General features: G+C 38.5%; 1 protein-coding gene across 1 annotated transcript in view; it reads left to right on the top strand.

The window, feature by feature from the left end:
• Positions 1-10,558, top strand: part of LOC103394045 (angiopoietin-1) — a 30,201-nt gene that overhangs the window by 13,612 nt on the left and 6,031 nt on the right. The window contains exon 5 of the mRNA XM_017041291.2: positions 1,175-1,341. Coding sequence (XP_016896780.1) covers positions 1,175-1,341 — 167 coding nt within the window. The remainder of the gene's footprint in view (positions 1-1,174; positions 1,342-10,558) is intronic.

The following is a 10,558-nucleotide window of genomic DNA, read 5'->3' as shown; positions in this document are numbered from 1 at the left end:
CCCCGTATTTACTTTCCCTTCCTTCTTTCTCTGCATTCGTCATCACCAAACACGCTTTTAAGCACAAACACACAATTCCAATCCTTCCTCCACCCTTCCATCCTTCCCTCTCTTTTCTCTGCAGACCATCCTGCCAGAGCTGTAATGTCATCCCACTTCTCTCTCTCTACAATCTGGCTCCTGTCAGAAGCGTTTTGCCTGTGACCAAACGCTCAACCTTCTGCTGAACATTGTTTGAAGGAGCGTCCTTTAATCCAGCGTACGTTCAGCGAACGCAGCCTTCAAGAAATAATGACTTTAGCATGTGTGACTGCACTGGAAAAGGTGTGTGTGTGTGTGTCCAAGTCACCTGGTACTCATTTACACTGTGTTCTCGATGGGTAAATCAATACAAGGCCGTAACGATTCGTGGGTTCGCAAGAGAAATTAGCAGGTGGTGAGTTAAAGATAAATAAACATAAATAGCAAAAAGAAGAAAAAAGAAACAAATTAAGTTTAAAAAAATATCTTTGACTCAATGAAAAATATATAAAAAATGATTAAAAGATAGACTATGTTCAACGTGGGTCCAAAAATAAGCCAAATATTTGTTTTAAATTGATTAAACCTGTAGTATTTCCTGGTATTTTTATTTATTTTTTTGCCTGTTTTTAGTCAGTTTCTGGTGCTTTTTGTTTATTTTAGGTTTTGTGTTTTCTTTTGATTTTCTATCTGAATGGTTTACATGGATTATTTTGTTATTTGTTTTACATTTCTATAGTAATAATGAGTCATTTCAGGTAAGAAAATGACAAAAAACGGAAAAAATAATACAATGGCGCCCATGATGAAAGGTAAAGGAAACTGGGTCACCAAATGCATAAGTCAATACCTGGCCTTTAAACCTAAACCATATTGTTGAATGTGTTGATGAGATGGGCTTAAGCGTCGCACAGCTGCAAATAAAATGTTGTCAAAACAAAGTAAATCAAATTACACTTGTTATCAGTACCAGATTCTATTTTGAAATGACAAAATTCTTCCTCGTCGTTCCACAAGTCTCTGGGAAAACTCTGGGAGAGCTCCTCACAGATAATCTCTGGTTTTTGTTTAGAAAAAAAAAAACAAAAAAAAAAAACGACTTTCTCCACGGTATTTCCATGCTGATTACTCTGTTGGCCTTCTGTCTCTGCAGGGTTTTGGCAGCGTCACTGCAGAACATTGGCTTGGGAACGAATACGTTTACCAGCTGACCAGTCAGAGGCAGTACGTCCTCCGTGTGGAACTGACCGACTGGGACGGACACCAGGCTTTCTCTCTTTACGATCGCTTTAAAATCGGCAGCGAGAAACAGAACTACAGGTAAAAACTGATCATAGAGCAAACCCTTGGCTTGGGGACCATCAGTGGCACCTGGTAGTAATAGAGTGCAAACCCTTGGCTTGGGGACCATCGGTGGCACCTGGTAGTAATATTATTATTGACTATAATTTTGTGTATTCATGCCCTGATTTTCATTCATCTTTTGTACTTTTTGTAGCCCCTTGAACGCCTTCATGTTTTCACAATCTTCACTGTTGTGACCATTACAGAAACTTTAAACCAAGGAGACCCCAGTTACCAAAACAGGCCAAAATAACAGTCTTTTTTATTTTTTATTACTCTCTAAATGTGTGTGTCAAATGCACGCAGTTAACTGATGTGATGGGTTCTAGGTCCAGAGTCCACTTTGAAGTGGAGTCACATCAGACCCACATGTTAAAGCCATACATACTACAGTATGTATGGCTTTAACATGAATATGCATGAATATGAAAATAACGTGTCTCACATATATAAGTGACGTCTGTGGTGAGATTTGGCTTGTTGCAAATTTCGCCGCAGACCCATAATAATTTTTTTTTTTTGTCATTGTCTCCTCCGTAGCAAACTTTTCCACTCACTTTGTGTGTGTGTGAAGCTTCATTGTTTTCTTTTGAGAGGAGCAGACGGGGAGGGGGTTAATGATAACAGGCCTCAAACTACAGTATGGCAGATGCTTGGCCTCACTTTGACGTGGAAAACTACTGCAAAAAAAAAATAAAAAAAGAATCCGCCCGCTGGTTTCTAAAGAAAGAGAGAGAGAGAGAGAGGAAGGGGGGGGGGCAGAGGAGGTCTGACATCTCTAATTTTGAAGTTTTCACTCTATGGTCAGCTCTCTCTGATAAGAAGTCCCTTTGGTCGGAAAACATCTTGGGATTACAAAATAAAGGAATGAGGAATTTTGTATCTTAAAAGCCTCTCACATCCATTCAGCATAGGTTTCAAGTGTTTCCTCACATCGGACGATCCATTAAGGTCGTTGCCGTGTCTAATTTTAGGGATCGTCTCGCGACGACAGCGGGTTTCACTTTACAATGTTTCCGACGCGACGGAATTTGTACCTGGAATGTTTTCTGCTGTGTGCACTCTGGAGGACGGAAGAAATGGATTTCAATCAGAGTGGAGGAGATGAGAGGTTTTTGTTTTGAGTTTCTCTCACTGCTGAGGTTTTGTTTGACCACAGTGTGAGGTTCAAACCAGATCCATCTGGGGTCGACTTCAGTCCTCATGACTCCCTCTGCACACCTCTACATCGGGAGGAAAATGATGGTATTAAACCAGGATTTACTGCCTCTACAAAAACTAAACACTTAAAGATAAAAACCACAAGTGTGCAACATTTCAATATATATATATCCGTGTGGAAAACACTGCTCTGAACTCCTCTGAATTAGATCAGGCATTTTTTTTAATGGTTAGTCCGATGTTTCGTCTGCACTTCAGAAACGACATTCCTCGTCTAAAAAGCGCCTTACGTTTAGAATTTAAATTTAAGAGTTGTGGCCTCTTATCCGTCTGTGCCTTTCAGGTTTATGCTCCTATTATTAACCTTTGGAACAGGGGTGTTGAATATACGGCCCGCGGGCCAAAACTGGCATCTAATTAGGCTGTATGTGGCCCCTGAACCAAAATTAGTTTGACACCCCTGTAACAGAAAAAAAAAGATCCTAAGAGATTTTATTAAGGGTTTGTCCAGGAGACAACACTAACCATCATTTAGACACAGTTTCACATTCTGATCCTGCCTGAGCCTCACACATACTTTCACTTATCCCACACTTAACCTTTTGTTCTCATAAATTAACCAAACTGTAATTGCTTCTGCCCCTGTGAGAATAACAAAGGGCATCCCCGGCCATCCCGGTCGCTCGCACTGCCGTCCAATCAACATGCTGACCCTCTATAAATAGATTGGTTCTTGAAAAAAAAAATAGCCCTGGAATAAACATCACAGATCTCTGCTCTGAAACAAGGTCCAAACCAAACAGCAGGGACCGGGTCCCCAAACAAACCGACGCTGCCACGCTTTTATGTTCTCCCTCGTATTTGGCCTCTCTCTGTGTTTTAAATGTCAGATAATCCGTGACTTGTTCAGATTGCAATTTTTTTTTCGCCCGCGAAACATGAGCGTCACGGTGAGTGATAGGGCTGGTGTTTGCGTTTGTTTTGGATTCTTTTCTCTCATCTGCGGTGGTTTACTGGAACACAGGCTACGTCAGCGCGAGTCGGACAAATGTTGACAAAGGGCTCACGTGATGCAGTTAATCTCGCACCATCACGTACGGCACACAAAATTTAAATGAATACTTTAAGTTCACTTCGGAGCTTCTATCCATCTCTATTCCCTCGGCCGTCTGGTGCTTTCTTTACCCAACTTCCTCGCACCTACGTCAACACATTATTGGGAATTAGATTATTGGTATTTTGAATAATATAAGGACTGTTTCTCTTCACCCTCAGGTCCCAGTTGCGATGTTTTTGTTTAAATTCTACAAATGCAAATTCCTCTGCAGACTACATCACGGTCTCCAAAGCTGTGTCTCGGTGTCTGCCAGAGGTGTCGTGGTTGTAAAAGAAGCAGAGCTGGACTACAAGGGTAGTTCAAGAAATATGATGTGTGTTTTCAGAGTCCCAGGAAAGCCATTAAAGCATTAAGAAATGATCAGTTTAATGGTACTGGGAAAACTTCATTATTTTGCTGCGTTTTTCTCATGTGTTTTCACTGCGCTGCAGGCCACTTTCAACAAAGCCGGCGCTGCTCCGCTGTCACGTCAGGGTCTTCACTGACAAGTCAAATTACAAGAGCCACAGTTTGACCAAAAATGAGACCTGCCAGTGTCAATCAAGCGATAAAAGGAATCTGATCTGTTTCCCGATTTCTGCAAGTACTGAATGTGGAAACAATATTATTAGTGGATCTGAAAACCAGATGATAAAACTTATTTCCCCAAAGTATGACAACAGTCCAGATTTTAGGTGGGATCCTTAATCAAATCTGATTGGTTGCTCGTGTGGAAATAATTTGCTGTGCACATTGGACCAGAGTCACCTGTTCCTGCTGTACTGATAAATACTGTGTATTATACGTGTTTATAATTGCATACACAAATCAATGTGGTTCTTATAAAACCAGAATTAGGCTGGCAACATGGCTACCACTTGTGAAACGCATTCAATAAACAAGTATGGAAATTAGGACCAAAAGTAGCATAACAATCTAAAAACAGCTTATAAAATGCAAAAGAAATATCTTAAAAAAATTGGAAATGTTAGTTAAGTACTGGACTTACACTTAACTTGGATCAAATAATAATAGACTTAGCATAACAATCTAAAAACAGCTTATAAAATGCAAAAAAAAAAAATCTTAAAAAAATTGGAAATGTTAGTTACAATAATCTGTTATTTACTTCCTATTTAAGATAGAATTACAAAAAAATCCTGAATGCCTCCATAAGATAAGATAACATTAACCCTACTTCAAGTTGTCAGATTTTTTCTCATCTAAACAAATTTGAGACTAGGGACAAAATTCTATGTTACATTTTATAAAGAATAAAAAATATTTACAGTATATTCATAAATGTTTTCAGATGACAAAAAAGAAAAATCCCCTTCCACTACCCAGGCCGCGCTCTGTGATGTGGTATCAAACGTATCAGAGTTTTATTGTAAACATATCAATCCTCCTGGCGGCTCCTTCAGGGTTAAGTCTGGTTTGACCCAGTAACCACTGAACCTCAGCATCATAATGTTGTGAAATTAGCCCCTTTTTCTTTTTACCTCTTATTGTGACTTGAGGTCACCATAATTGCAAGGGGGGGTGGCTGTTTGCTATCATCATCATCATCATCATCATCATCATCGTCATTATCATAATCATCACCACAGATGATTTGGCTGCTGTAATTCAGCTTGTTTGTTAGAGAGAGAGAAAAAAAATAGCGTAATGACCTGTAAATATTGTTGCAACAATAACCATCAGATTGAAACAGTCAGGTAATCACCCTCATTCATCAACGTTTCGAGGTTTTAACGTCGGGACCCTCAAAGTGAGGAGAGTTGCGAAAGCTCAGGCTCCAGAGACGTCCAGAGAAAAAAGAAAAAAAAAACTTCAACCTAATGAAAAATCTTAACTTATCTAAGAGCTGAGTCAGATTTGTGATAGAAAATAAGGAAAATTGCAGGATGATTGGGGTTGTGTAAGAAAAACAAACAATCGCGATGCTGACTTGCGCAAGTGCCGAAAAAAATATGCTGAAAATGAAGATTTTTTTATCTTCTTTATGATGACTTGTATTGACTTTGGCTTTAGAAATGAATTGGACACAAATGATCATCCTGTAGCTGAGCCAAAAAACACCAGCTGTACTTGCTGTGTACAGTACACTGTGATTATCTAAAAACATTGAAAGTAGTTGCAGATTTTTTTTTTTTCTGAGGCGAACCAAACTAAACTGGTAAAAACAATCATCATCTGCATAAAAGCAGATTTATAACCTGGAGTTACCTGGGAAAACCTGGGTTAGAAAATTTCAAATTTGTAAATCACGTATTGACATATTCCGGACCCTTGAGAACCATTACTTCAACAAAACAACCTAAAACAAAAATGAAGACTGAAACTAAATACATATATTCTGTTATTTAAACACAACCACAACATATTTATAAAATGTCGCCTTGTTCTGGAAAGCCAATTTCCTAAAAGCAGACTTTTTTTTTCTCTTTTCCAGTGTGTGGTAATAGACCCAGTTCCCAACAGAATCAGAAACATCCATTCTAGATGTTTTTCATGTGGGGATTTAGATTTAAGGAGAAAATTTGGCAAAGACGTTCGGTCCGGGACACGGTGACCTCTCACTTTCCCAATCCAGTTAATTTCCCAGTTAATCATTTATATCTCCAGTCATGTCTCCCTGCTCTTCACTGCTGATTCTTAAAAAAGATTAAAGTTTTCTTCAATTGAGACGTATTTTTTAAGTGTTATCTCTTCAACAAGGACAAACACAAATGAACTCACAAATGCAGCGTCTGTTTATGCTACGCTAGTGGACAAAAGAACCTCCTACTCTCCTACTTGCACAAAACTTGACCAGCAAGAATGGGAAGCAAAAAAAAAGACACGTTACACTGATGTAACTGAGTCTTAAATCATAGGACAAACTATAATAATAATAATAATAATGTAAAGGCAGGTTGCAGCCAGGCTAACACCTCTGTGGCCCCTCAGTAGGAAGCAAACCCTTGGTCAGGGTGATTAACCTCTCCAATGAGCCAATCAAACTGCAGTTCAGTAGGCTAATGGCTGCCAGGTGTACAAAGACTGAATGTGGACACTTAGTAGATTTGAAGTTGTTGCCATCACTGTGTTGCAGAGATGAAAGGAAACACGTGTGGTGAGCGAAAAAAAAAAAAAAAAACTTCAACCTAATGAAAAATCTTAACTTATCTAAGAGCTGAGTCAGATTTGTGATAGAAAATAAGGAAAATTGCAGGATGATTGGGGTTGTGTAAGAAAAACAAACAATCGCGATGCTGACTTGCGCAAGTGCCGAAAAAAATATGCTGAAAATGAAGATTTTTTTATCTTCTTTATGATGACTTGTATTGACTTTGGCTTTAGAAATGAACTGGACACAAATGATCATCCTGTAGCTGAGCCAAAAAACACCAGCTGTACTTGCTGTGTACAGTACACTGTGATTATCTAAAAACATTGAAAGTAGTTGCAGATTTTTTTTTTTTCTGAGGCGAACCAAACTAAACTGGTAAAAACAATCATCATCTGCATAAAAGCAGATTTATAACCTGGAGTTACCTGGGAAAACCTGGGTTAGAAAATTTCAAATTTGTAAATCACGTATTGACATATTCCGGACCCTTGAGAACCATTACTTCAACAAAACAACCTAAAACAAAAATGAAGACTGAAACTAAATACATATATTCTGTTATTTAAACACAACCACAACATATTTATAAAATGTCGCCTCGTTCTGGAAAGCCAATTTCCTAAAAGCAGACTTTTTTTTTCTCTTTTCCAGTGTGTGGTAATAGACCCAGTTCCCAACAGAATCAGAAACATCCATTCTAGATGTTTTTCATGTGGGGATTTAGATTTAAGGAGAAAATTTGGCAAAGACGTTCAGTCCGGGACACGGTGACCTCTCACTTTCCCAATCCAGTTAATTTCCCAGTTAATCATTTATATCTCCAGTCATGTCTCCCTGCTCTTCACTGCTGATTCTTAAAAAAGATTAAAGTTTTCTTCAATTGAGACATATTTTTTATTTTAAAAGATTAAAGTTTTCTTCAATTGAGACGTATTTTTTAAGTGTTATCTCTTCAACAAGGACAAACACAAATGAACTCACAAATGCAGCGTCTGTTTATGCTACGCTAGTGGACAAAAGAACCTCCTACTCTCCTACTTGCACAAAACTTGACCAGCAAGAATGGGAAGCAAAAAAAAAGACACGTTACACTGATGTAACTGAGTCTTAAATCATAGGACAAACTATAATAATAATAATAATAATGTAAAGGCAGGTTGCAGCCAGGCTAACACCTCTGTGGCCCCTCAGTAGGAAGCAAACCCTTGGTCAGGGTGATTAACCTCTCCAATGAGCCAATCAAACTGCAGTTCAGTAGGCTAATGGCTGCCAGGTGTACAAAGACTGAATGTGGACACTTAGTAGATTTGAAGTTGTTGCCATCACTGTGTTGCAGAGATGAAAGGAAACACGTGTGGTGAGCTTAGATCTTTAGAAAGCACTTTCAGGATGAAGAGTTTTTGTTTTTTAATAAAATAAAAGTAATTTGTAGTAAGAAGTAAATATGTTTGTGAAATATCACTTTTTTTTTCTTGTTACTTTTCCAGGGTCATTTCTTGTTGTTCTTTAAACTCCACACTGCGGTTGAGCCATTCATCCATGCAGTTACTTGTCTTAAAAATCTGTGGTCCTACAGTTGGTACAGTTCTCACAGATATGGTTTTAATCTATCCTGATGACAGCATTTCGAAGATAAAGATAGAGTGATTAAGCGCCGGTCACTGTAACCACGTTTTGCTTGGAAAGGGTCTCAGATAAACATGTCCCCAGTCCTCTGATGCCTCACCTAACCCCGCTACAAGTCACTCCCCACGTACGCAGTTAACTGCCCCTGCACTCAAGAGCGCAGAGTCACCGTGACTCATGTTTAATCTGGATCTGTGATAAAAAGCCCTCTTTCGATCCAAATGACAAAAATGAGACCAACCGAAACAGAACAAAAGAAGAAAAATACAGACAAGCCCTTTAGTTAGGCAAATAGTGGAGGGTTGCCAAGTTTTGTGGTATCTCCTCGTCAGCTGACACATGGGACAATTACAGCAAGTAATGTCCCAGTTATTTAGGACCAGTGCCAGGACTCGCTGTGAACTGCTGAGTTTGGGAAAACTGAAGGGACTTTCAGTGCGTTTAAAATAAGCCAGTTCCTCTAAATTAGCTACATTTGTCTATAAGCTTCACTTAACAATTTATATTTTGCCGTCTTTCAGCTTTTCATAGATTCTTTTTTTTTCTTCACTTTGGCAAACATAAAATATAAAATATTGCAAAATATCGATTTCTCAGTAAAAAATAATGGCTAACAGAGATTTTGAATGTTTTTTAAAAAACAGCCTTTTTAATAACCTAGTTACTGAGTGTTGTAGGGTTTAAATAAAAAAAAGCTTGAATAGCCATTTGAAATGCATTAAGAAGAAGCTGACCTCTATCCATTGTGATTAGAAATTAATAAAAAATAACTTGTTTTGCTCAAAGGAATAATGCAAAAAAAAAAAATGCAGTAAAATAAAATGGTACTTGATTTTAATAGGATCAAATCCAGCTCCTTCCAGAAAGTCTGAACATATGTTGGAGTTTCCAAATTTGGCCATTAAGTTTTTTCTGAACTAAAATGTGTTTTGTATTAACAGTGACATGTACTGTTGCTGCTCGGAACTTTAAGTTTATGGATCACACGCTTTCACAACCGCTGGATTTAAGTCGACTGACCACCCCCAATAAAACCAAGTTTTTTCTCTGACACTGCTCAATACATATGTTACTAATGAGCCCTGACCAATCACATCACTAAGATCCTGAAACAGGAACCTTTGAGTTAGTATTTACTTCCTGTAGAGTTCTCACTCTGGCAAAACCAAATGTTATATATATATATATTCCCCCTCCCGTTCTTACCCCATTTTTTCGGAAACCGTTGTCATCGTTGTAAATGGGCGTCATCCGTGGTAAACACCGACGCTAACTATTTAAAACCGCCTGTCAAAGCTCCTGAAAACCCTTCCTGATGTTGTGCCTCAGTGATTTATCATTTCGGCAGTGAATGCTAAGTGCTTTTTAAAAAGAGAGAGTAACTGTGCAGCGAGGTCTGGTCTCTATCAGAGCTTCAGACCTCATCTTTTGGCCTGTTTTGTGTTTAGTTCCTCTGAATCAGGAATTAAGTAACAAAAAAAAAAAAAAGTCAAGCTGCCCGTAAGTGAGGCAGTGATTTTTTTTTTCCTAAACAGAGACAAATCATGAAAGACATCTGCTGCTGCATAGATGATATTTGCAAATATTTGCATAATCACAGAAAACTTTTGCAAGGCCCTGGCCTTCGAGATGTTTTTGATTGAGCATCAGATTCACTTCCTCTCCACCACCGCGTTTCTTTTAGTGATATTACAAAATGTTCAAGCTCCTTGGTTTTAAATTTAAATCATAGAATAAAATAAAATTCCTTAAATTAGGGGAGAAACAGACTAAGAACCTTCTGCATCAAACTACAGTGCCACTCTAACTGCGAAGAAAACCTAAGCGTTAGCAAACAACTATGTAGAAAACAGGTAGGCAAAACACTGAACTAATGAAATGATGGTGAAAATGAATAAAAAATAGCCAAAAAAGGAAACTTCTGACAATGAAAATGGCCAATGATAGACTTATCGCTGGTGGTGTTGTCCCAGTTAGTCCCTGGGTCAAAATCCGAATACCCAAAACAAGAGTTCAGGATTTAGTTTATGGCCTTCATCCAAACTTAACATGCTCACTTTTGGTTTTGGGGCCAATGATTGGACACACATGACTCATCCTGATTGTGGGATTACACACATCAGTGTTAGCAGCTTAGTGAATTCCCCAGTGAATGCCCTGCAGTCACACTTTTTGAGTCTGCAGGCATTTGCACA

This window comes from Cynoglossus semilaevis, chromosome 18 (assembly GCF_000523025.1).
Source record: "Cynoglossus semilaevis isolate Cse_v1.0 chromosome 18, Cse_v1.0, whole genome shotgun sequence".
NCBI classification, from domain to species: domain Eukaryota; kingdom Metazoa; phylum Chordata; class Actinopteri; order Pleuronectiformes; family Cynoglossidae; genus Cynoglossus; species Cynoglossus semilaevis.
Note: the sequence above shows the minus strand (reverse complement) of the source record. Positions and strands in the feature narration are given on the sequence as shown.